A 26,688-nucleotide genomic window follows, 5' to 3' on the forward strand; every position below is an offset into this window, starting at 1 on the left:
CAAAACTTGGAACGGGAAGTGTAGGGTTTTTTTTGGAAACGTTTCTTTCCTCTGAAAAAGAGAGAAAAGTAGACTGTATCAGACGTGAGAAATTCATATATAGATACAGCAATATATGTACTACAATTGAGACATAAAGGCACTATCCCTTGGCACATACTATGTCATTATTTATTGTAAGGGCGTATGCAAAGTGAGGGCAGAACAACACATAGTAAAGCAAATGATCACAGGGCCTATAAAAACTGCCTGTTAATTCTCACAGTGGCGTTTCTAATTTCCATTTACAACAAATCTCTGGTATCTAAAAAAAGAAAAAGTATAGCCTAACTTTTTTCTTCTTCTTCGTCTTCCCCACATTTTAAATATCATCTTGTGAGTATCATAAGGATTGTCTGTGTTGTCTGATATTAAATTAATGTTAATAACAACTCCCAACTAATTTACTGTACACGTGACCAAAGGCAACAACAAGGCAGATCTGCTGAGTTTGTATTTCATATAATTAATACTACACTTGAGAGGAAACTCATATGGGCCATCACTTGCTGAGAAAATCCAACAGTGTCTTGAGTAGGCTCTTTTGGCGAAGTAGTGCAAATACACATTTTGCACCTCCTACTACATCCATGGCAGATACAGATGGGAGAAAAAAACAAACACATTAACGGTCTTAGTAACGTGTTGGTTCACCACGAGCCGCCACAACAGCTTCACTGTTCCTTGGCATAGATTTCTACAGGAAGGATGAACACCATTCATCCAGAAGACATTCCTTTATTTGGATCCAAATTCTCCCATAGCTGTTCAATTGGGTTCAGACCTAATGACTGTGAAGGCCAAATCATATGATTCATATTATTACCATTCAGTGAGCACCCTGTGTGCTCTGTTTGTCCACTCATTTATTCAGGTTTATCCTTTATGTTGTCACCTGTTTATAGCTCAGGAGTGAAACTCTTGTGTTTTTTCAAATGTTTTTGGAAAAAATAACTGTTGCCTCTCAAAGTTCTGAAAATAAATTGGCAAGGTAGAGTATGTAATGTATGTTATCTATTTAAATGTCTCATAGAGGTTGACCTTTACTTTCATGTCAAATATGACTCCTGTAGTTTGACAGGTCATAATAGAGTTTTGTAAGTTTGCATTTTCCTGTTATTCTCACTGATGTGAGAGTCAGGAACAATGGATGTGAGTCAAGTCTTCAGCTTTTCATTTCATCAAAAGGGTCTATGGATCAAACACCAGATGGAAATCCAGTGAGTATAACAACAATGAGGTGCCCTTGAGCAAGGCACATAAATCATGACTTCTCTGCTGTCCAGTAGCCAACAGATAAGACTGTGGTTGTGATACGACTTAGCAGTTTCCAGGTGTGATTATACTGACATGAGTGTAAGACAGGGCGTTTCTAGAAAACAACTGACAAAAGAAAAACAGCATTTGTGCTTAGTGAACCTGCCCTGGACAAATAAAAGGTTTATAAAAAACACTGCAGCCACTGGTTTCACAAACCACTACTGTTTGGTTGCATTGAAAACATCTGGACCACACAGATGCCCAATTCCTCTTTAGAATAAAGCAACATTAAAATGTTTAATGCCAGAGTGTCCACTCAGCATCTGTTCAGCTCAGGATGGTCTGCACTCCAAGTCCAGCACAATATGGTGAACATGAGGTGCATATGACTTAACGTGTTCGATGTGTTGGATGTTTGTTATCCACGGTGCACCAGTGATGTCCTTTAAAAGGCAGGCGATTTGGTTTGCTGTGTCAGCGGCCCAGGCCTGCCACACATCTCTGTCAACTTTCTTCCCAGAAACCCTCTCAGTGGTGTCATCGACTGCTGAAACGGCTGCCGTGTTCGGTAACGGTGAGGTAACGTTCTGGTGAATGTGCAAAATGCCACCAGTTGTTCTCTTCAGCAGTCGACAGGCAACAGGCCAGCCGTCCTCAGAGCTCGGTATGAGACCCAGGTTCACTCGGTCAGCAATGTCACACAGCTGGAGCTGGAAAATGATGCAAATAAAAAAACTCTTTAAAAAATTATTATTTTATTATTCTTGTAACAGTGCCGAGCTTCGGGTTTTATAGCTACAGAGCACAATAAGTAAGAGAACATGCATTTTACATAGATTAGACCTAAAGGCCATTGTTTACAATCCCTTAGATAAGATAACCACTTATGTTTGACTCATTCTCTTTTGTGCTGATAGAAATAAAATCCTGAGGTTTCAATAATTGCTGGCATGGTTTTCAGTGGAGATGGGAACTAATACACCCACTAGAGGGCATAAATTAACACTTTCATCCCTGTGGAGAAGTATCCAATTAACACAGAGCTAATATTGTACTTGTGTGTAAACAATACATGTCACATCAGCAGCATGGGACACATATGAAAAGACATTACTTGTCGGTTGTCTCCTTGGTGAACAGTGCAACGGTCAGACACCCTGTTTGCCACGAGGTTTTTCTGTAAAGCTTCAACTGCGTCAGGGTTCCACTCACAGGCGTGAACATGACTAGCCCCCGCATATACCAGATATGGGAGGGTGAAGTATCCAATACCTGACACAAGATACAGTTGTGATAGTTAGACACCAACATTCATGTTTCAGATTATGTTTAATTGCGACTGAAGAGTACAAGGGTTAGACACAAAAGTAACATAATGGATGGATGGATTGTATGAAGATACATTACAATTATTTTCTACTTTACACACTGACACAATTATCCCACCTGCATACAAATCCACCACAGTCTCCCCTCTGCAGTCAAATCCAGCCACCCGGAGCTTCTCTGTTATGTTTCCAGCTGAGAACATGCATTTGGTGACATCAAACTCATACCTGAAACAAAGGTGAACACATTTTAAACTCAGACATGTTTTAGTATGTATTCATTCATGTGCCCATTCAATAATCAAATTAAGAGCAAATAAATTACTCTGATTGATTAGGACTGAGACTTACCTAATCTTATTGTCCACATGTTTGACCCAGCAGTGCTGTCCTAACAGAATCGTCACCACGGGAGACCTAAATCCATCCTTGGATATTCGACTCATCTTTGCCAGGCGCTTTGCCCCAAGTCCTTTGGCCACAGCAATCCATAGCTGTTTATCTAGAAATGTAAAAGCAATCAGTGAATTACTTTGTACACCCAGTACTAAAGAAAACTGTGGCTAGGTTTGGGAACAATACCCATTTTCTTCCATAGTGGCAGGGTGAAACAGTTGTCTCCCAGCAGGACTAGGTCTCCATGCCTCTGGAAGCTGCGAGGGAGGTCCTCCCTCAACTCCTCTGTCCATCTTTCACCATGAGATTCCAACAGCTCCAGGAGGATTTTCTCTAGTTTATTAGCACTCGTCCTTCCTCTCTCCTTCTTTGACTGCAAATGAGACTGTGGTGAAAACAGGACAGATAACAGGATATGCATACAAGTAGTTTAAAGCTGCTGTGAAACTCAGCTTTATTTACCTGGCTCCAAACTATTTCACAATCACTGTCTGAAGCCACCATTGTTCTGAGAGATTGCAGATCAAGTTGTGACACACATGATGGTAAAATGGGCAAGAGGACTGTCCCAGTCCCGCCTGAGTCTTTCAGTAAACACAAACTCAGGTCCAGAGCCCCTTTGGACTGTAGACACTTCCTGTAAGTTAAGACATGCAAAAGGGTCATCAGAATTAGTACAGAGAGGCATATTTGACCGTCTGTCCATTGCTCTTAGTTCCCATCAGTGTCTACGGTTCCCATGCTAACTGCTAGCTAACTTAGCTTAAGAAGCTATTCACTCACTGAAAGGCTGATTACCTTAACTGCTGTGCATGGCACTGCGACACACGAAGGCAAGGCACACCGTCCATCTATACGCAAACAAACAAAGACACTGTATTTGTGTTTTACAGTTCAAGAGTATTTATTTAGCGTAAAACGAAAAGTACAGATAACCAGTAGCTGCTCCACAATAACACACACGGGGAATGTTGCCAGTCGGATTATTATGCAGGACGGACGTTTCAAAATTCAAAACTTTATTGTAAAGACAAACTGCTGCGGCTTAAAATAAACCTCCACGGTAAAATCTTTTCTTACGCTGAAGAAAGGACATTTCTTAGTAAAAGGGTGATGGCTACACCTTTATTCATGTTAAACGTCTGTTAGAGAACGTCAGCTCTTGTTAAATTACAAGAAGGGATAAATCAATTTCAACAACTAGCTCTTTAATGTCTGTAGATGGAGACAAACTCAGGGAGATGAGTTATGCTTTATTGCTGTTCTAAAGTAACATTAATGTAGGCGACACTAAAGGTCATCCACGGCCATATATATAGTATAATACAGTATAATCATATGGGTTGTATCAGTGAGTTAAAATGGCCTATGAGTCTAATACAGTGAAAGATCCAACAAATTCATACAAAGGTACACGAAAACGTTTTGAATTAGTCTTGAACGGGAAGAAAAATACAATTATAAATGTCACAGTAGCCAACATTAATCATAAAGATGAAGAAGTTTTTATTGTATTTATTTATTTTGTACATATGTCAAGATTTGCTACTATTATATAAAAACTGTTTGTCCCAAATCAATATGCTGTTCCCCTTTTTGTTATGGTATTGCACTTCCATAAGATTGGAGGACTTGTGGGGAAAGACATACAAAGTCTACATTGATGCAACAGATGCCAAGATTTCCTGACTTTTTGTCTCTATGAGTCTATGACTCCAAAAAATGCTGTATCCTACTATAACGTTAATTCACCTAGATAGATGTTTAGCCTTTACAATTTTCATAGTTAGAACAGTAAAAATGTAGTGGAAATAAAATACACACAGTTCAGTATGATCATAATTTCCACAGTGCTGCCTTCACTGTAAATAAAATAGATTTCAGGATATTTCAAGTAATTTTTTTCAATGTTTAGGTGGTTTCATAATAATACAAATGTATTTTGACATCCTTTCTAAAGTTTTGTCTCAGTATTGCCTATTTTATTGGTCTTCTTATTGGTCTTCATATTTTATTAATTGATTGATTCCTGAATTACATTAACGTCCTTGTCCTGGAATATGTCCTTGTTTGTATTGTAGAGATGGTACTAGCTAATGATGCTGCACATTAGATCAGTCATACAATCGTTAAGCTTTCTGCTGTCAGTAAGATCAAACAACCTCATCCTCCTTATATTTATATTATCTCTCCTTATATAATGAAAAGTGGCACCAGAATTTGAATTCTGACTGGCCGTCCGCAGTCATACATTTGAACCTGAGTTGGCAGGTTGGTCAAAGCAAGTATTTATAATGTCCTCCTCTGGAGTAGACATAAAACAGCAGGAATCCTGACTGATGGAGACGCACAGTAGCTTTTGGTCTATGACTTCTGCACAGACTGAGAGTGAAGGATGTTTGGTTCACTCTCTGGGTCTTTTATAGTCCAGCCCTCCCCTGTGTGTCTGATAAAGTGCCATCTCCTTGCCTCTGTGGAGCAACAAGTAGGCCAAAATGGCCAATACTGAACCATCACTTTTTCTTTACCCAAGGAGACTTAGCATGTGTTATTATGTAGCTTGTATTTGGCCAGTGTAAATGTCACTATTATCACCAGCCATGAACACATCACTACATACTTTAAATTATAAGCTCATGCTGAGTTTACAGTTACTATTACAAAAGTCAGAAAGGCTAAGGCTGAGATAAATACAAGGCTTCTGAAAGAGACACAACACACAGGATTTAGGCCAAACATATTTTAACCCAAGACCTGAGCTTGTTGCAACATGCATCATAATGTTCGTAAAGATTTGAGCTAGGTAGTATTACATTTATGTGAGTTGCACATCTTTTGTCATAATTTTGTCATTTGTATTAATTAATTAATTTCTGCTTTTCATTTTTGCAGATTATTGACCATGAACACAATATAGCGTCCAGCATGTTATCAGAAAATAAAAAAAATTAAAAGAAATCTGCAATTTGCATTCAAAGGGGGAAAAAAATGACACATTATCGTTTCAATTGAGAGGTGAGAATTTGAATCTGTGGTGTTTTATTTTCACCTTTTAACAATGATTATTATTATTATTATTATTATACTATTTATCCCTGGGGGCTAATTCACATGTCACAGCAGCAGTAGGCTACATGAACAAAGACTTCTGAAAAAAAGTCAAATGCAGGTACTACCCATAGGTAGGCCTACTAACAAATTAATTAATACTAATTACGTTAAAACGTTAAGAAGAGGAATTGCACTACCTTACTATGTTTTCAGAATAGGCTATTGGTTTTGTTTTTTTTTATTCTGACATGGAACAACATTAACACAACACATTTCTAAATAATTATACAACACCAAACAACAAAAAACACTATTCAAAATAAAGAATATGGATTTAATAAAGTAGAATATTAGATATGAAGTACAATTAATCAATAAACTACAAATAGCATGAAACCATAGCATGAAACACATAAAATATGCACACAGTATATAGGCTACATAGCCTATATAAATTGGAGCTTAAAATACTCAAAGTGAACATATCTTCTGTCCATAGTGTTCCTAGTAGGCTATTCTATAACATGATTGACTCTGAGGACTTCTGCAGCGTTTTCCTCTGCTCTCTGGAGCCATTGAACTACACATGGAGCAGCACCTGAGGGATTAATGCATCTGGTGTCTATAACCAATTACCTTCATTAATGCACTTCTCACCTTCCTCTCTTGGTCGATACTACAGGAGAGCGATTTAGCATATGAATGTGATCTAAATAGGACCTCCATCTGTGTCCTTTGTTCCTTGTTGTTTTACCTGTCCTGCCCCTTTAAGATTAGACATTTCAATCTAGGCGTGTTTCCTGCTGCCATTGAGTAAAACCGAGAGCTGGCATCCTGCGGGGAATAAGCACATCGGACAGCTTTGCATGTTTGCGTCCATGCAGGTGATAATTTCCTATTAATGATCTCTGTTTTTCGTCTTCATTTTTTTGCTCTTTACATGAAGGCCTGCTGACCATGTCCAGCAGCTTGGGCATAGTATAACGTCAGTGAACGCGGAGCAGCTCGCGTGTGCGATCATTTATGATTTATCGTGATGATATGAATTTCAATGGGTCAAGGTCCGCTCTCCCGATGCAACAGCCACGGCTTGGTTTTCTAGCTTCTGGTGGGGAACATCTGCCGCAAGCATTTGGATAAATTTCTAATAATTTCCAATACTGATTGGGCGTTGAGAGGATTGAGATTGCTTGAGCAGCAGCGTGGGAGCCTCACTGTGGGAATGACATGCTGCAGTAGCCTAAAGACGGGAAACTGGATACAATATGGATTAGAAAACACTGATGATGTGACTGCGACATTGCTTCTTAGTCGTCGCCTTGTGCAAAAATCTTTAATATTACCGAGTAAGTGGTTTGTCTTTTTGCAATTGGACTGTGTGTCACATTGAACAGTGTAGGAGCTCTCCAAAGCTACCAGCTTATTGTTTTACAGTAGAACAGCTGACATTAACTCAAAGAAGGACTGAGGACCCATCTGACAAGAGGACACCATGTCGGCGGTGATGATAACACGAAAGGTGCGAAAATGGGAGAAGCTCCCGGGTAAGAACACTTTCTGCTGTGACGGACGGGTGATGATGGCCCGGCAGAAAGGAGTCTTCTACCTGACCCTGTTCCTCATCGTCGGGACCTGCGCTCTCTTCTTTGCTTTTGAGTAAGTCAGTTCCTCTCTCCGGGCTCCTATTGAGCTTTAGGTATCTTGTGCTTATTCCCAATGCCCAGTTTCCTAATATTTATATAAGCGGCTGTCAGTAGGATGTAAAGTGAGTAACCTTATACAACATAAGCCAACTTTAGAGCTGCGCTGATTAGTCGATTAATCGTGATCGATTTTTGAGAAAGAATGTACAATGCTTATTAAAAGTGAGTATTTTCTGGTTATCTTACATCATTGTAAACCAAATGTCTTTGAGTGTTAGGATATGTCACCATTGGCTCTGGGATTTTAATAAATAGTTGTTGCCTGTTACACTTTCCCAGAACTCAAGGTGATGCATTGGAATTTTATCCAACCAACTATCCAAAGCCCAAATGTATTCCGGTTACTACCACATAGTGTGTTAATACATCTACAATACTGCATCTGTTCTTTTATATTCCTTGTGCTTCTATGTTGACCTAAATTTCCCCTATGGGGGATTAATAAAGTAATATCTTATCTTTATATAGGACAAAGACAATAGTAAAATCCTCACATTTGAGAAGCTTGAACCAGCAAATATTTGGCAGCCTATTTTTGCATCACAAATTATTCATTTATTGTAATAATATTGCTAGTAGTCTCAGCATGTGTGCAATAGTTTTTTTGGGGGGTATTGATACTTGAAGGTAATGTGATTGTTTGGATCAGTTTTTTCTTATTGCTTTCTCACTGTAAGCTGATCACAACCTCCTGTATGGCCTTGATTTGTAACAACCAAGAATTTCTGTTTTGATAAGCACCTATAGATACACTGTGGATCCGATGTTTTGTTGCTCAAAATGCAGTCCCTGACAGGGAAGGTTTATGACTGACCACATACTGAGGTGTTACATATTTAATAACCCCATAGCTGTCCAGCTTTTCCTCTGGTCTAAGAAAGGAAAGCTGCCTTTTTGCTGTTGTGTCAGCAGTTCTGTCTCAACCCACTACTCGCACAACCCATCGGACTCATTAGCACTGCAAACACTGCAGGTCGGTTCGGATGCAGCATGTGATCCCAGATCCTGTCAGATAAGGCTGCGCAGAGGATAGTTTTTAAAATGAGTTTGAATGATGATCATAATGCAGCGCTGGTCCTCATTTAGATTGCACTCATTTTCTGTCTTTGTCCCACTTGTTTCCTCTTACTTCTCTCTCTCCTTGCCCGACAAATCAGGCACAATGATTTGGCACAATATCCTGCTCTGTAACACAGTAACCCCTCTTGACTGTGGGTGTGCATGCAGCTACTAGGCCAAATGGATTTAAAGCATAGCAAAATGAGAAGTAGCTGCTCTCACATAGTGCCAGGCCCTTCCCATCTCTATCTGCTCTGCACTTTAATGGCCTCCTGCTTTCCTTGGAGTCTGGACAGAAGGAGCTGTTGTCCGGCTCAGAGAAAAGAGAGAGAGAGAGATGATACTGCTCACATTGAACATCCAGAGCCCAGAGGAGGCACTGCGGTGACTAATGGCTGGAGGGTAGTCAGCATACTACGTTCATATTACAGTGGAACATAATTTTCTCTCATGGGGGGTTGGATATTAACGTGGAGATAGGACCCAGACAACATAGGGGTAATTTTCAAACTCGCCATTGCACGGCATGTTGATACATATCAGTGTAATAGCCTTCTCCAGAAAGGCTCTGAGGTTTAATGCATTCACATAGGCTACTGCTCATTTGCACCTACCTTTTAACAGAAGCATTAAAACAAGAAGGCCAGTCTTTCTTGGTAGGAGCCTGTATTAGGGCCACAACTAACAATCATTTTTATAGTCGTTTTTTTCTATAAATGTCAGAAAATAGTGAAAAAAAATTAATATTTTTCAGACCCTAAGATGACTCCTTCAGATTGCTTGTTTAGTCTGAGCAACAGTCTAAAACCCAAAGATATTCAAGTTACAATCATCTCTGAGAAAGAGAAGCAGCAAATCCTCACATTTGAGAAAACGTAGCAGTGAATGTGGATGGCAATGTTGGTCTGTCGGCCAGTCTACCACTTTGATCAAGAATTAAGTATCTTAACTACTGTAAAAGGGATAGCTATGAAATTTGGTACAGATATTTATGCCTCCTTTAGAGTTACTTGTAATCACTTTGGCAATCCACTGAATTTTCAACTGGCGCCACCATCAGATCAAAATTGTTACTGTCCAGTACTCGGTTTATAATTAAATACAATCAAATGAAAATCTTGTCAGCTTCAGATGTGCTTTTGTGAGTGCCAATTAGCTGATGTTAGCATGCTAACACACTAAAAGATGTTGAACACTGTAATCATTATAGCTGCTTAACATCAGCATGTTAGCATTGTTATTGTGAGCATGTTAGCACGCTGACGTTAGCATTGAGCTCAAAGCAAGGGTGTGTCCAAGTACAGCCTCACAGAGCCTGGCTGTATACTCTTAGTCTTGTTAGTTGGCTGCTTGCGGCAGCTAAAAAAGAGTGTATTATTTCACTCATCTCTGGCACAATTAATCAGTTATCAAGATAGTAGCAGATTATTTTTTTTGACAATTAATTAACTAATCAATAAATTGACTAATTGTTTCATCTCTAAAATGATTTATATCGTCACTGTTCCATGCCATGCAGTGGCCATAATTTTCAGAAACTTGCTCTGTAAAAGGCTTGGCATTGATTAAAAACTGTATAACAGTCTTCTGCAAAGACAAAATATGCACAACGCAGCGCCATTATAATCAAATTTTAAGAAACAAGCTCTTCGTGTAGGCATATCTTTGGCTAGTTCATCATTCTGTTATCACGTACATTGTCTTTGTTGCATAGTTTCCTTGTTTTGGAGGGTTCAATTCCTCAAATGTTGGCTTGAGGTCGAGCTGTGAGCTGCACCGAGGCAGTGATGGGAGAACACAGAGGGCAGTGGCCTGGCTCATGTCCAACACCAGCCGAGCAGACATCTTACTTTTATCACCAGCCATCGGCACCCTTTGCAGGGAGACGTCTCTGTGCTTTAATTTGTGCTAAATTGCGGAAACGAGCATCCGAAAACACAAATGTAAAAGTCCCATTAGGAACATCTAAACAAATTATTCTCTGAAGAGGTGGGCTCTGCCTGTTTTTTCCTTTACAGGCGGAATCAATTTGAGGACTGCATGTCCTTATCTTGTTGTTTTTGTGCCTATTTTAATGTCAAGCGATCTCATTTTTAAATGTGATTTTATATATTTACGTTTTAGCTGTGATGTATAAAAGGCTTTTTGGTAGTCCTTTGCCTAACATTTACATATCTGCAAATGGCTTCCTCACAGTTGGATGTTCACTGGTTTGGTTCCCGTTTGTGTTAATGTGTATGTGGTGTGTGTGCATTGGTGGATAGCCACCAATGGAGAATGGATGAATGAACAAGAAACTGGAACACAAGGACAGTGTGTCATCTGTCCTGCCACCCCAGGACGCTGCGCTACGAGGCCAGAGAAGCATATGTGCATGTGTGTTTGTACTCTATCTACATCCTTACACATGCTGCAAGGGTGAGGCGCTCAGTGTGTCCGGCTGACCACCCGTCATCTAGCCAGCTTTAGAAAATGTGAAGATGCATTGTGCAGGGCTGAGTCTGCAGAGCGAGCAGCTGCAGTCAAAGGAGATCTTGTAACCGACCCCTGAGCCTCCCTCAGCATCAAACCCCACCCTGTCTCCCTGTTAGCCAATCAGAATGTGCCTTCCAGGCCTGGCTAAATGAGCAATAACATGATTTATGCCCTCTTCAGACTACATGCTCCATTTACAGTAACTGTGATCTACAGGCTTTGTTCTCTGGAAGCTTCCTTGGCAGGACGAGGACAGGCAGCTTTTCTGTGGAGGGCGAAGTGATATTTTTTGCCCACATCCTGTGCCATACAGGGAGCCATGGTTTACATGTTTCCCCACTTCATTTATTTAGTTTGAAATAGAAGAAATTTATAAAGATGGCTGCTCAGGACATTTTTCATGTGGCTGAAATGAAATGATCAGATTCATCATTATTCTTTCTTTCACTTGGTGAATATTATATAACGCAACATCTGTAATTCTAGCTTTAATCCTGGCTCTCATGTTTCATTTCTCTCATGGTATTTAAGTGTTGCATAACAAGGGAGACTGATTTAAACTGGACAGATTGTACCCTCTATAGCCTTAGTGAAGCCTCTTTTAAAGTCACGCAGTTTTAATGGTTTCGGTCAGATGTTTGTTGTCCAGCGACTCCCCAGTTTGTGCCTCTCATGTATTACATTCGAGTCACAGAGCTAAGCAGTCAATTTTCGAAAAAGAAAACCACCAGGCAATATACCAGGCGATCTTTGAAACCCTAGAAGGTCATTTAACAACACTTACTGTTGTTCTGAAAGTATTTCCAGATTCCTTAAAGACGCTTTTAACCATTTGGATGAAAATAAATTGTGACTGCATTTCCTAATCCAGTTGGCCAGAACGGACGTATGTCCTTGCTTTTTTTTTGAAAACACACGTAAAATATGAATCGGTATAACTGGTCATTTAATTTTGGTTAATGTACAAATTGATTTTTAAGCTGTTTCACCTTCAAACCAGTGGTGGACGAAGTACTATTTAAGTAAAAGTATCAGATTAAACTGTAAAAATAGTCTAGTATTAGTCATGCATTCAAAAACTTAAGTCAAAAGTACAGAAGTATTATCATCTACTCAGCTACAAATTGTCTCCTATTATACATTCATACGTTAACACACAGTTAGGTAGTTTAGTGGTTCCCAACCTATGGGTCAGGCCCTTTCCAAAGGGTCAAAACATAAATCTGAGCGGTCGTGAGATGATTAATGGGAAAGAAAATAAATTATTAAGTAATAAAGTTTGTTTTTTAATTTTGTGATCTTTACTGTGTTTGTGAGTAGAGGTATTGGAAATTATTAGAAAGTAAAGCATTCGTGCCTCACACCTGTACTTACTTAAGTAAATGTATTTTCCACCACTGCTCCAGTTAAAGATAGGTAGCCAGAACTGACATATGTCTGTGCTCAAAAGGATGTTTCTCAGTTCTGGCTCTCTGGATTTGGAAACACAGGCACAACTTGAGAAACTCTTTTGTGTAGCAGGTTGAATATTTTTTATCCATGTTAGGGTTAGAAGAGACTTTAAGGATTCTGGAAATACCTCCAGAACAGAGCAAAGTGTTGTTAAACGACATTTCGCGTTTTTTCAAAGATCGCTGAGTATTTATTTTTCAGAAAAGGGTTGTAATGGTAAGATATAAGGCACAAACTTGAGAAGCATGATTACATCTGTGGAAAAGGCTGTCTGAGATTTCTGCTGCAGAGGGACTCCCCCTCGAATCAGAATATTTACCAAGTTCGGTAATGGAGTGGTTTTCAGTCTGTATGTGAAAAAGACGAGAGAGGAAAAGGAGAGTTTGTGAGCTTCTGTTATTTCGCAGTGCCCTAGAAACAGAGTCACAGCTACAGATGTTTGTGTGGCAGAGTTACTGAGGCCCAGTGTGGATCTGCCTGCACAGCAAGTGCATAATTCATTTGTAGTATGATTCATGCAGCTCTGAAACAGCTTACATCTGTTAAGTATTAATAAAGGAAGGGCTTGAAATGTTTAACAAAGGTAAAATGTGACTCACCAACACATCACATGGTGACATATTAATCCTGGGTTCAGCTGTTTTATGGCTGAGAAATTGAAGTGATTTTAATTCAGCGATATCCCTACTTTAGACGCTTCTCATCTATGAGCTCATGTCATCCTAAGTTAAGAGGGGAAATCCTCTGGATCAAAGTCTGCAGTAGACACACCCCCATGCATCTAATGCCCACCCTTCTCATACACACACACACATACACAGCAAACTGAACTTAACACTTTCCAGGCTGGATAAACAGTACTGTAGGTAGCTTATCTCTAGCTCTTATTCAACACAGTGGACTTTAATACACTTTTATATGTTTTTTGTGATTATTGTCCTTTTTGACCAGCTAATTGCAAAGATGGTGTCCTGTAATAAACAATAAACAAGCCTAATGGCCTAATGGTCACTCTTTAATGATTTTATGACAGTTGTGTAGGGGCCCTTTAAGTAAACAATACAGAGTGAAGCAGTCTGTTGCTTTTTTGACACGTAATTTTTGTACTGATTAACATTATTATTATGTTTATTTAAATAGTGAACTTTAGAGGCAATGGAAGGTTAGAATAGCTGTCCCCTCCTGTTTCCAGTGTTTATGCTAAGCTAAGCTAACAGTCTTCTCATTTCACTCATGACAAAAAAGTGAGGATGTTTATTTCCCAAAATGATGAGCTGCTACTTTTAAAGCGTGCTCCACTGGTTTAGCATTGCACTCCTTTAACACTGTTGGACTCAGGATGGACAGTTTAAAAAAGGGATCAATCAAAACAGCTGAAACGGAGAGATCTTTTTTTATTCCATGCATTCTTCCTCCTTGGTCAAAACAATAGACTGTATATAAGAAGTGGACGCAGTCATCATGATGTCACCCGTTGGTTTGTGAACTGCTGTTTTTAAGCTTCGAGTTTGGCCAATAGGGCACCGCCATTTTGAGTTTTTTGCAACCAGCGGCACCGGACGTGACCATATTTGGACGAGACGGTGGAGCTAACGGCTGTGTGGGGAGCTAGCTAGCTTGCTTAGCTAGGTGCAATTGTAATTCATGTTAACTGTCATTTTAACAGAGCTGAGCATTTTGTCTAGCGAACAATGGTCTTAAAACTAAATGTACTCACCAGAGAAAGTGAACATCCAACTCCTAATAAGGTTTTTCAACTGCGCAGGTTAAATTTACACAGCGCTGTGGGTACGAGTCGCTCTTGCCTGATTGACAGGTCGTCATGGTAACAACTTGTCAATCACAGATAATCCCTCCCTGAAGCATACTCTGCTTACTGGTCTATTTTCCTCTAAATGGGACCATAATTTACTAAATGAACATCAAGTTGTATTGAAGAAGACGTGAAACCAGCGACTGAGACCATAAACTCATTATGGAAGTGTTTACTGAGGTAATATATCAGCAGCCAAGTTGCATTGTGGGTATGTCACAGTTGCAATGAGTTGCTTAGTTGGTTAATCAATTTTATACATTTTAAGTACAAGTATAAAGCAGTATAAAGATAAAACACTCAAAGGCTGAAAAGGCAAAGTGCTTCGTTAAAGTACTTGAGTAAACATACTTAGTTACTTTACTGAACTAGCTCATTGTGAGCCTCAGAGGGGAGGCAGAAAGTGGAAAAAGAAGGAATGTGTAAGTGGTTTGTGGGTGTCATTTTGCGGTCTGATTGATCACCTCACTGAAGAAAACATTTTCCCCACATGGACACAGGCCTGATTAAGTCCAGTTTTTCTGCTGCCTCTGAGGTGACTGATGAACACAGCGTCACTGTGCCAGCACCACCCTGCTCCTCAACAGCAGAGGATATTGTCACATCCAGGAAGGACGTGGAGGCTTGATGGGAAGCGATGATAGAGTGCGCCTCGAATACCTACCAGTCATCATTACAGGAATTACACTTCATCGACAGACTGCCTCCCCTCTGTCCGAATCCCCTGGCTGCTCTCTACTGTCTCTGCACTAGCAAATGGGCCAAACATGCTTCACAGGCTCGGTCCAGTGGAAATTTCTATTGATTTGATCTCTTTCCCGTGTTTCCATTAGTGTGAAAAAAGGCACTGCAGGGAAACTGCTCAGACCTGTCCAGCAGGTGTTGTGAGTATGTGTTGTTGACTCGTCAGTGCTGCTCAGTATGCTGATGTAAATGGGTCATCTTCACACTGTGACTGAACAGGTGGATTCTCTGCCACGGTGTGCGCACTGACTGTCCTTTTTCCTTCTTAAACCTCCTTTCAGTTTTGTGTGAGTGTGGTGAGAATGAATGAGAAGGCAAGACAATGTTATGGATGACACTGTAAATGATTAAATTGCTAGTTTTGTCCCACCAACAGTCCACAACTCAACTCCAAGATGTTCAATTAAAAAATATATAAAATACGATGTGATCTTTTTTAGTGAATAATTATTAATCAAAATAGTTGACGATTTGATTAAATGACCAGATGTTTTAGTTATTATTGTGAGATGTCGGATGTACAGGGCTGTCCATTAGTAATGTATTTGGAGCGATGCACATCTTTTTGTTGTATTGGCTCTGTAATGCAGGACATTGGTATTGAACCATGGTTATTAGAGTTAAGTGCAAGTCTGATCTAACAAATTCAAGATCCAGGTGAAATATAGGCAGTCACAGCCAGTACGAGCACAGCCAGAGATGTACAGGCAGCATCAGATTCAAGCCACTGAGACCCTAATGGAACAATCGCTGCTCTACCAAATGACCCAGCACAATGGCACCCAGTCTTAACAGACTTTCCCAACTAAACCAGAAACAATCACATAGTAATAAAACATAATTTTGCATTCATCGTTGCGTTTATGCGTTCATCGCTTTTGAAGCAGTTTTGGCCTCCCCAAAATAATTTATCGATCTCACTTATTTATGTAACTGTAGATGCAGTCGCTTAGCTGATATGTGATAAAGATAAATGTCTTTTGTCTATCAGGATACTATATTCCGCATAAATGCACCTTGTACTTTTTGTGTGGAAAAATCCTTATTCCTTAAACATAGGGCTGCACCTAATTAATTATTTAATCTATTAACCTACTGATTATTTTCATGAGTGATCGATAAATGACTTGGTCTTCAGGAAAAGATTGACCATCACAATCTACCCAGTCTACAGTATATGTCTTATTTGATCCAAAACCCGAAGATCTTCTGTTTGTTATTTAAGAGATTTTTGCTTGAAAAATAATTTCGATCAATCAACTATCAAAATATCTGCATATATTTATAATGCAATTATAATTTTTTTTATTTTGTCCAATCAACAACAAGTCCATAACCCCACAATATTGAATTTACAATCAGAAAATATTTACATTTGAAAAGCTGGAACTAGCATCGACTTGATTAATTGGCTAATCATTTCAGCTCTACTTATACTAAATATTTATAATTCACTTCAACAAAAAGAGAATAATGTGTAATTATAATGTAGCCTGATGATTTTTCTTTTAAATAACTGATGTGTGTCTCTTCAGAGACAGAAAATGTTTCTGTCCACGAACAGTTTTCCATATAATGAAATCGGGTGTGTCGTCTGTTTTGGCAGACTGTGTGCGACAAAACTTAGTCTTGTACAGGATACGGCACAGTACCTTGCAATCCTGTAGTGAAACATCAGTGTTTCATTATAAATATATGATCTCGGCCACATGGGAGCAAGATGCGGCTGCATAGTTGAACTATTAATAACTGCCTGTAGAAGCCTTTGCTGCTGCTGTGTTCTGTCGCAGCACTTTGCACTGCAGCTCTCATTTGTTATCGCACTGAGCAGCAGGCCTTTTTGTTGAAGCCCTTCTGGCCCTAATCTCAATGGCCTGGCAAATGGATGTATGCTAATGTTTCTCCACTCTTCCAGAAGGTGAGGGGAGTGTGGCACGGTGTTGTTTGTTCACGGCCATGACTTCGGCACGGTCCAGGGAAAGGGCAGCTCTCACGGTTCATGACCTTATGCTCTGAACACCAGTTCAGAATATGTATGTTGTCATGGCATGCCCTCTCTGCACATACCCTTTTTCAGAGGGCTCTCCCATTTCTGACATTATAAAATGTCTTGTTTCATCCAACCAAGAGTCCAAAATTTAATATTTTGTTTCAAATTATATAAAACAAAAAAAAAATACTCACATGAAACCAGATATCGTTTGACAGTTTTTCTTAAAAAATGACAATTAATCAGTTATCAAAATCACAGCTCTAATGAAATCATGACAAAGCAGGCCACAAAAATATTTCACTTGCAGTTCTGTTCTATACTATAATGCGGTCAAACAGAGAAACTGTAGTCAAAAACAGTGGCTTCACAGCTTCTCACCTTGTCTGATAGACTCTACATGCTTTTACACTGGGATCTTAATCTTCTTTATTTTAATCTTTTTCTTTTCATACAGATGTCCGTACCTGGCTGTCCATCTGTCTCCTACCATCCCGGTTTTCGCCGTTGTGCTCTTTCTCTTCGTCATGGCCATGTTACTGAGGACCAGCTTCAGTGACCCCGGGGTGCTGCCGCGGGCCCTTCCAGAGGAAGCCACATTCATTGAAATGGAAATTGGTGAGTTACAGAAATTGTGTACAGAAATTTTCTTTATTTCAGTCTACATTTATCTTATTTTCTGAAAGTTCTTGTCTCCCCAATATTCCCCCGGAAACCTGGCTTTATGAATAAGAATCTAAAAAAAACTATTTAGGTATTCTCTATTAATATTCAAACTCAATCTGCTTCATCAGGACTATGTGGGTGTGATTTGATCACATTTGATTGACAGCGACCAAACAACCCAAATGGTCAGGACCGAGTTCAGTCCCAAAATGTAGCAAAGGGTTTATTTCAACAGAAACAGTGGTGCCTTTCATACCCTGTGTTTACGCAAGCGCACTACACTTCACTGCCTTTTTTATTATGGCTGTGTTAACAGATATGTCGCTGCTGAATGGGTAACCGCCTCACCCACTTAAACCAGTGGTATCTATAAATATACTGTACACTACCTGCCCAGCACCAGACAGACAGACACAGTTAGTTACTAGCAGGTGGACATAGTGGAGCATTTAGCAGCTAAAGAGACAGATATTTCCATCAGGATTTGGTGGAGACCAAAAGCAGAGGTAAAAGGAGAGTGAGTATTGGACTTTACATTCATCAGGTGATCAGAAACACGACTACAAATGAATGATAATGTTGCTCTGTAACTGCTGGATGTGTAAATAAGCAATTTTGCCACATCACCTTAAAGGTGATGATATGTTGTCTTCACAACTTGTTTTCCCTGCCCAGAAAATGGGTTATTGCGGTGTAAGTAAATTTAGTGAAACATTTAAATCCACAATGACATTCCTTATGTCTAAACCATTAAAAATGTATAACAATGTTTGCATGGAATATTTTGTGTTTTTACAAACCTTGGGATTTTGACTGGGATATACAATTGCAATACAAATACCATAATGTGAATCTGAAGAATACTGATGTGATAAAATTTGTAGTGATGGATCTGCCAAAATGTAAATGTATTGTGGATAATAGCTGAAAAGAATAACGCCAGCCCAATAGCATCCCCACTCATGCACCTTCAGTAATAATGCTCAGATCCACTGCAGGTTTTTGCCAGGTGTGAAATAGTCTCATCACTTCTAGTATGATTGCAGTCCAGCTCCTCATCTTGAAGTATGCACAGCTAGTATGTGTAATCAGTACTGATAATGCCACCAGGCACAAATCCCTTATCTACACTCATTCAAATGTGAACAGGACAAATGGTTATTACAGTTCATGTGCTATTGCATCATTACCTACGTTTTGTGTATAGTATGATGTCCAGAGATGTGAACAAAAAATTAGGTGGAAGTAGATGATGTGAATGTATATTTGGAGGCATAAATACTTCAGTATATATGCTAGTTAAGCAGTGAGCAGACAGCCTCAATCCTGTTGGTTTATTCATATTTTATGTGGTTTATGTTGCTAAAGGATGGGTGTGCTCATCTGTGGATGGACTGAAGAGCCCAGTCTAGCACGCATTCATTACAAGGGATTCTGTTGTCTCATTGCACAAAACAAACTATACACTGTATAATAATGAACACAGCCTTGGCAATTTTAAAATAAACAAGCACCATCAGTGCATTTTTGTATTTTTCATGTCTACTCCCTGAAGTGTCCAGACTCTATTTATGTCTGGAGGAATAAGCTCCCTCCCTGCATCCTGCCTGTGTGGCTGCTCAGTGTTCGCTCTTTGTCTCTGTTAAAGTTCCACTGTGTCCTTTAGCCGTCACTCGTGCTCCCTCACTCCACTCAAGAGGCATGGGTGGAGACTGGTCTCAGCTCATGACAGAGCTGGGCTGTGAAAGCAAAGCTGAGGCACTTGGCCTTCTGACAATGGGTTAGCTGGCAGCCAGTGCTTCTCTCATCGTGACTATGACTCCTACCGTTTGCTGGATGACAATGGCTCCGTGGTCTAGCTAGCTGTGGCCGTGATGACGGTCACAGTTAGTCTGACAATATACAGCTGCTGCATGTAGTTTATATGAGTAAATCTCATTGGAAATCATTTTTGTGAATATAGCTGCAACTAATCATTATTTTCATTTTGGATAAATGTGTCTATTGTTTTCCACTGATCATTTAGTTTTTAATCAGAAAAATATTTTAAAAAATGTCTCAAACATCCTAAGTTCCAAGAGCCAAAGGTGATACCTTCATATTTACCAACAGTCTAAAACCCAAACCCAAAGATATTTTTTTCAGTTATATCAAACAAAGGAAAAAAGGTGGGTCGCTGTCTGGAAAGTGAAAATATTTAATATACTAAATAGGCTATGTGTGCAAAATCCTGCATACTGTAGGGTTACAGACTGGGCCTTAAATGCAGCTTTATTTAAAGGCATAATCTATGATCCGGATCTTTCACAAGCAAAGTTAAGAAATTTAAGCCTGTTCATTACCAAATTGATTTACAGGGTGTTTAACACATAGACTAATACTTAACAAATAGTAAAACTAACATATTTATGTTTTTGGATGCTGTTAGGTTTTTTGTATCAGTAATGCATGTAAGAAAAACAGGCATGTTTTGAAAATATGATGAGCTGATGGACAGAGGAATTATTTGTTATAGTCAGTCTTAACCCTACATCCTCTCTAAATTTTCTTTTTAGGTCCTGGTTCCACACACCATGGGAAGAATGGGAAGAATAAGCACTGCAGCAGCTTAATGAAGCACTTAGTTGAAACCCTTCCGTCCCACACTTATAGCTTTTATAGAGTATGTTTTTAATGTATTAGGGTAGCCTTGCTGTTACGAGTGTGGGCGAGCTAACAGCCAGTTTAGGAGGCAGGTATGGATGTTTGATCTCATTCTGAGGCTTAGGCAGGCATGTTGATGAAGCCGCTGCTGCCTCGATGCTCTGTCCCCTCAGCCTGTTAGCGACTAGTCCCGAGGGGGACTGCTAATACGAGTAGAGGCATCCTCTTGGAATATATAATGCCACTAGCAGACAGAGCTTTTCTACCCGAGGGAGTGGCATCATTCCCCGTGAGTGATGACTCATTCATTTATTCTCCACTGGTTTATCCTGAAAGCCAGTAATTCATTATGCAGAGCATTTTTGTGCTGTCAGATAAATTAAATTTCACTATCTTTACATCTGTAGATGTATTTTGTATGGATTTGATAAAAGCTTGTAAATGTGCTAGTTTCACTGATTTATTTATGAAGAAGCTTCTTTGTTTTACATAACTGAGAGCTTTATATAAATGATAAATATGGAGTTTAGTTTATGTAGTAGTTTTTCCTCTACACATCTATGAACTCTTTCTCCAGCCCAGATCATTTAATTTCCACAAATACCACATTTTTATCTGAATTTTCTCCAGAAAGTCAAATGACCGTGCTTGCTCTCCCCATTAACTCCATTCACGCTCTCCCAATGCAGCATGTCAATGGTACATTTCTCTCTAACAGTTAATCTCCTGAGAAATTCCAGCCTGCAACCCTCTGGTCATTAGCCAGCCTCTCTAACCTCTCGGCTCATGCAGTGCAGCATAATCAGAAAGATCTGGCTTGCCAGGAAAAGGGAATGCATGAGAATTTCATTTGGTTTGTGACTGCAGAAACAAAAGATGACTGTGAAATACGCTCATTTCAGTGTTGGGAAGTTTAGTTGATGCCCATATGGAGCGGGACACTGCATTATAGTGTTGCTGATAAATAATATTAACAGCTCAGCAGTGATTAAACATATATCCACCATCATCAATACCATATCGAGCCAATGTCGTCATTCACTCATATCCTCAAGGTTCAGCTGTCGGGATTTACACCTTTTATTTTCTTGTCCTTGTCACTGAATCTCACATTTCTCACTGCCTGTTAAAGAAATATACAGAAGGGGAACACAATATTTTGCACACCTGTACTCTAAATACCTTTGTGATGCTTATGTTTATTTGTGAAAACACTGTTAGGTGTTAATTTATGAGCCACAAGCCTCCAGAACAGCTTCAGTGCTCTTTACCAAGTCTGTGTGACTCTGTTGGAGGGATGATCACCATTCCTCCACAAGATATTCCCTCATTTATATATAAAACCTTTATTTAATCAGGTGATCTCATTGAGATCTCCACTCTTTTAATCAGGTTTTTCCTCTTAATTTGTCCCCCTCCTGTAGTTTGTGTTGTTGTATTGTATTGCGATTAATTTGTGTGAACAAGACCTACTAATGAATGTTGTAATTTTGTTTTCAGAGGCTGCGAATGGTAACGTCCCCGCAGGGCAGCGACCCCCACCTCGAATCCGCAATGTTCAGATCAACAACCAGATCGTCAAGCTCAAGTACTGCTACACCTGCAAGATCTTCCGACCACCTCGAGCATCCCACTGCAGCATCTGTGACAACTGCGTCGGTAAGAAAACTCTCTTGATCTGCCGTCACTACTCATAATGTTCAAAAAACTCTTTAAAAAGTGAAGACAGCTCATTGAAAATGGTTTATTTCAGCTTTTCAGAAATAGAAAGGTGAGTAATCTTTTGTGGGGAAAAATAGCTTGCTGAAGTGATGATTACATCTGGAGCCTCGATCTTAATTACCTCTCTGCATTCATTTGTCACAGTAATTAAATTATTTAAAAAAAGCATACCTTTATAAATAAATGTTGAACTAAGAAGACAGGGTGCAAAAGTTTTTTAGAAAACTGAAATAAATGGGCTGAATACTTCACAGGGAGTGCTTTTTATGGAATGTGCTTTGAATTTCGAAGGCTGTTTGAACTGTGTGTGTGTGTGTGTGTGCAGCTGTGTCATCTCTCAACCCTGCAGAATAACAGTGATTTGGCTTCTGATGATTGAGGAATGCGTCTGAGGGGACTCATAGGCGATATGAGAGGAGACAGTGGAGGCTCAGTGAGGGAATAAATGCTCAGTCATTCTGAACACTGGTTCATCTGTGTCCAATGCTGTAGAAACACACACACATAGTCAAAGCATGACACAGCAGCATCCCTTAATCCCTCTTTTACTGCAGTCATATCTTTTCCTTCTCAACTCAGTGTTGTTTATAGTGGTTAAAGTCTCTCTCAGAATATGCAGCATAATAAAACAGCCAAGCTATTTCACAAATTATAATTGTTTGTACCCGGAGCCTTCCCCGGTTAATATATTATGAGATGTCTGAGTATTTGAACAGTTGTTTTAGCTCTGTATGTAGCACATGGGACTTAAAACAATAACTATGTGGGTAAAGTGATTCACAAGGGCAATAATTGTTATGAGCAGTAGTGGTGGTTGAACAGGTTGAGAACCCAAATGCAGGACACCAGAGCCGAGGAGATATAGTCCAACGATTTATTAACAAAAAGAGAGCACACTTACAAACTGTGGCTAAGTCCAAATAGAATCCAAAGGGGTTTAAATGAAACGGAGGCAAACGAGCGGGGCGGGAACATAAAACAGGTGGATCACATCAAGGAGAACAGAACAGGAAGCAAAGCTAGACAAGAACACCAGGCACAGAAGATTACAAAATAAAACAGGAAGTAAATTGCATGGGAACACACCAGGACAGATCTACCAAAGTGAAAAACAAAATATGGAAAGACTGCAAAATCAGGGCATGGACTGAGACCGGGCCAAACAGGAGACAGGACTACATGGAGATACAGGATTAAGGACTAAGATAAAAGACAGATACTAAGAAAACTTAAACATGCGGATGAACAAAAAACTAAAATTAGCTACAAAACCCAAAACAAGACAAGATCAAATAATGAAACACAGAAATACACAGACCAGGAATAACATAACATTAACATGAACTAAAGTACAGAACTAAGGCACTGGACTAAGAACTGAGGCAAAGAACTAAAATGCAGGACTAAGACCTAAAATAAGAGACAAGACATAAATAACTAGGGACAAGGAACGAGAGAAACCGAGGCAAATAGATAGACCCATGAAACAATGGCAAAACCAGAAACACACAGGGAAAAATACAACCCAAAACTAAGCTCATAACAATAATGGCATTTCACTTTAATTTTCAAGTTAGTAAAATGTTTTCAGCTTTAATTAGAGGGTTTGTTAGGCAGGTAGCACTAAACAATGTCATTACTTTTGCAGGTATTTTGTCATAAACCAAAGTATTGGACACATTAAAAACGTTGACCTTGTGGTCGTGCTCGATAGAAAGTCAAAGGATCACCAAAGTGATTACAATTAATTCTCTGGAGACAATGAATGTCTGTGTTAGATGTTAATGGCAATGCATCTATTTGTTGTTTGATATTTGTCTGAATGAAAGTGGTGAACTAATGACTGAAATTTCTCTACTCTTATCCATGACCTTATATCTACAAGCTGCTTCACGCCTCAGTGTTTACTGTATGTTGTTTTGAAACACCATCCGTGGAGTGCAGCAGTGTGTCTGCTGCAGAGAAGAGTGTAAAGCAAGATGTTTACCTCTGTTGTCCGTTTGACCCTGCCCTGCTTTCATCTGGCGCTCCTCCAAATTATACAAGAGGAGAGGCAAAGAGGAAGTGATCACCATATTTAGACTGCAGGTTTACTGAGGCTGATGCACAAAGCTGTCTTTGACTAAAGGACTGCAGCTGACACTGATGTATTTTTAACATGTTTGATTTCTAAGTTGGTGTGCAGCTTGCTATACAATTTACATATTTATATGTATTTCTCTATATTTCTCTCTTTCACAGACCGTTTTGATCACCACTGTCCATGGGTAGGCAACTGTGTGGGCAAGAGGAACTACCGATACTTCTACCTTTTCACCATGTCCCTCTCCCTGCTCACCATTTACATCTTCACCTTTGACATCGTCCACGTGGTCATGCGTGAGTAACCTGTCAGTCATTTGTCCAGTTAGAAAGAACAGACAGGTGCGTTATGTAGGAGAATGGTACATTGATGGCTAAAAGAATGTGGCAAAACAGGAAGAACGACCTTTGACACAGGCTCACTAGCAGCTTGTGGTGTATATGCAAACGCATGCTCATGTGCTCAAAGTATGAACTAATTCAGACCAGGCTGTTCCTGCAATGTGACATGACAAACAACAGCAAGTGACAGCATGACACGATTCCTCTTTCATCCTCATCCTTCCTGCTCCCTTGTTCTAACCAACGCAAACAGCAAGGAGACAGAGAGATGAGGAAACAGGAATGTTTCTAGGCAGGATAATTAGCTCTGGGCTTGTTATGTTAATATTGGGGTAATGTGTAAGAATTATGCCTTTTCAGTACAGAAACAAAACTAATAAAGAAGCAGTGGGAATTCTAGAAAGTCTTTTCTTTTTAACTTCTCTGTGTGTTGCTCTTTTCACAGGTTCAGTGGATAAGGGCTTTTTGAACACTTTGAAGGAAACACCTGGGACATATCCTTTTAATCTCTGACCACAGTATATAACACAATAACAGCTGCTGCGAGTGCTACGTTTGGCAGGTTTCCTAGAATAGAAAATGAAAGATACTTTTAAAGTGTGACACCCCAACTATGGCCGTTGCCTAAACCTCTCCCCGAACAGTATTGATGAAGTCTTTTTAATTGCCTTTCAAAAATCAAAAACACAGAAGCAAAAGTGTAAGGAATGGATTAAACAAAGTTTACGTGACTAAAGTAGTAACCAAATTACTTTTAAGGCCAAACACATCACAGCTACCCAAATTGGTTTGTGGGGTTACAGGTCATGTGTGGAAGCGTGTCCTGAAAGCTATTAGAATTTAGCTTAACATTAGCATCTCTGTCCTGCTCTTATTAGATTTGGGCAAGTTTAGCAACCCCAGCCAACGTTACCTGAGATAGTGTTACATATTCCTGAACAAAGGTTAGTCTCCATCCTAAAAGCCTTTTCTCTTGTTACATTGAAAGAGAAAACATACTGTTTGAAAATGCAAACTATAATGCAAACTAATCATTTCTTTATTATACTCTACTGTAATAATATTAGGCCTAACTGGCTCTACACTACAATGAAAATACAATGCAGTTTCTTTATTGTTTTCCACTCAGATTAGTAACTGCTGACTTTTCGCCTGGTAGCTTTAAGCCCCAGACATAATTGCTTTTTAACAATGTGTAGGCGTAGCCAGGCGTCGACGACGCAAACGCCACATACTTGCCTGTGTACTTGGAGGATTAAACGTGAATCCACTAGGGGGCAGATCAGGGCCGGATCATCCCACGCCGACACAAGTTTATCTTCCTTGACAACCTCTGAATTTGCACATTGTAAATAAACCAAACATAGCGACACTCAAGGAGGTTATGATTTTAATGAGACATCATAACGATCTCGGTAATTGCAGATTAGCTCCAAGAGTTTTATTGTAAAAATCCTGCCATATCTCCTTTGTTAAATCTGCTCGCTGACCACCTTCTTCTTTTGCGTTTAATGCCGGTTGGCAAACCCACTGCAAACTGCCACCACCTGGGCTGGTGTGTGGAACAGTAGATTGCTGCTGACCTGTCTGTCAGGTCGACATACTGCCACCACATTCATTTGCTGAATTGCATCTTGCGGACGCGTAGCGTTAATTTGTGGAGACGTGCACAACCTACGCTCTAAAGGAACGCTGGATACGCATGGCAGCTATCTTGCGTACATGAACGCGTAGTTAAAAGCAAGTATATCAGGGGCATTATCCTCAGTTTACGAAGTTGTTTGTCACATGTTTGGCACGATAACATGTATGTGCATACTTAAAACCCCTTTTATAAGAATTTTGTTTTATAACAAATCAGCTGGATACATTAAAAACTCTACCGGAGACAGCATTGTCAAGCAACACATGGAGCTATTGCTA

The 26,688-nt window shown here is 39.6% G+C and overlaps 2 protein-coding genes across 2 annotated transcripts in view; one reads left to right on the plus strand and one right to left on the minus strand.

Moving 5' to 3' along the window:
- Nucleotides 1–157: 157 nt before the first annotated feature.
- On the minus strand, nucleotides 158–6,815 carry trmt12 (tRNA methyltransferase 12 homolog). Its single transcript, XM_046031626.1, has 8 exons — nucleotides 6,732–6,815; nucleotides 3,822–3,874; nucleotides 3,486–3,660; nucleotides 3,210–3,408; nucleotides 2,979–3,129; nucleotides 2,746–2,855; nucleotides 2,414–2,571; nucleotides 158–2,009 (listed from the first exon to the last, which is right to left on the minus strand). The coding sequence occupies exons 1-8, from the start codon at nucleotides 6,798–6,800 to the stop codon at nucleotides 1,632–1,634; spliced, it is 1,293 nt and encodes a 430-aa protein (XP_045887582.1). The 5' UTR covers nucleotides 6,801–6,815; the 3' UTR covers nucleotides 158–1,631.
- zdhhc9 (zinc finger DHHC-type palmitoyltransferase 9) overlaps nucleotides 6,784–26,688 on the plus strand; it is a 33,004-nt gene continuing 13,099 nt past the window's right edge. The window contains exons 1-6 of the mRNA XM_046031627.1: nucleotides 6,784–7,420; nucleotides 7,509–7,730; nucleotides 17,768–17,928; nucleotides 22,120–22,278; nucleotides 24,583–24,720; nucleotides 25,211–25,259. Coding sequence (XP_045887583.1) covers nucleotides 7,567–7,730; nucleotides 17,768–17,928; nucleotides 22,120–22,278; nucleotides 24,583–24,720; nucleotides 25,211–25,259 — 671 coding nt within the window. The 5' untranslated portion in view covers nucleotides 6,784–7,420; nucleotides 7,509–7,566. The remainder of the gene's footprint in view (nucleotides 7,421–7,508; nucleotides 7,731–17,767; nucleotides 17,929–22,119; nucleotides 22,279–24,582; nucleotides 24,721–25,210; nucleotides 25,260–26,688) is intronic.

Source organism: Micropterus dolomieu, linkage group LG19 (genome assembly GCF_021292245.1).
Source record: "Micropterus dolomieu isolate WLL.071019.BEF.003 ecotype Adirondacks linkage group LG19, ASM2129224v1, whole genome shotgun sequence".
Lineage (NCBI taxonomy): Eukaryota > Metazoa > Chordata > Actinopteri > Centrarchiformes > Centrarchidae > Micropterus > Micropterus dolomieu.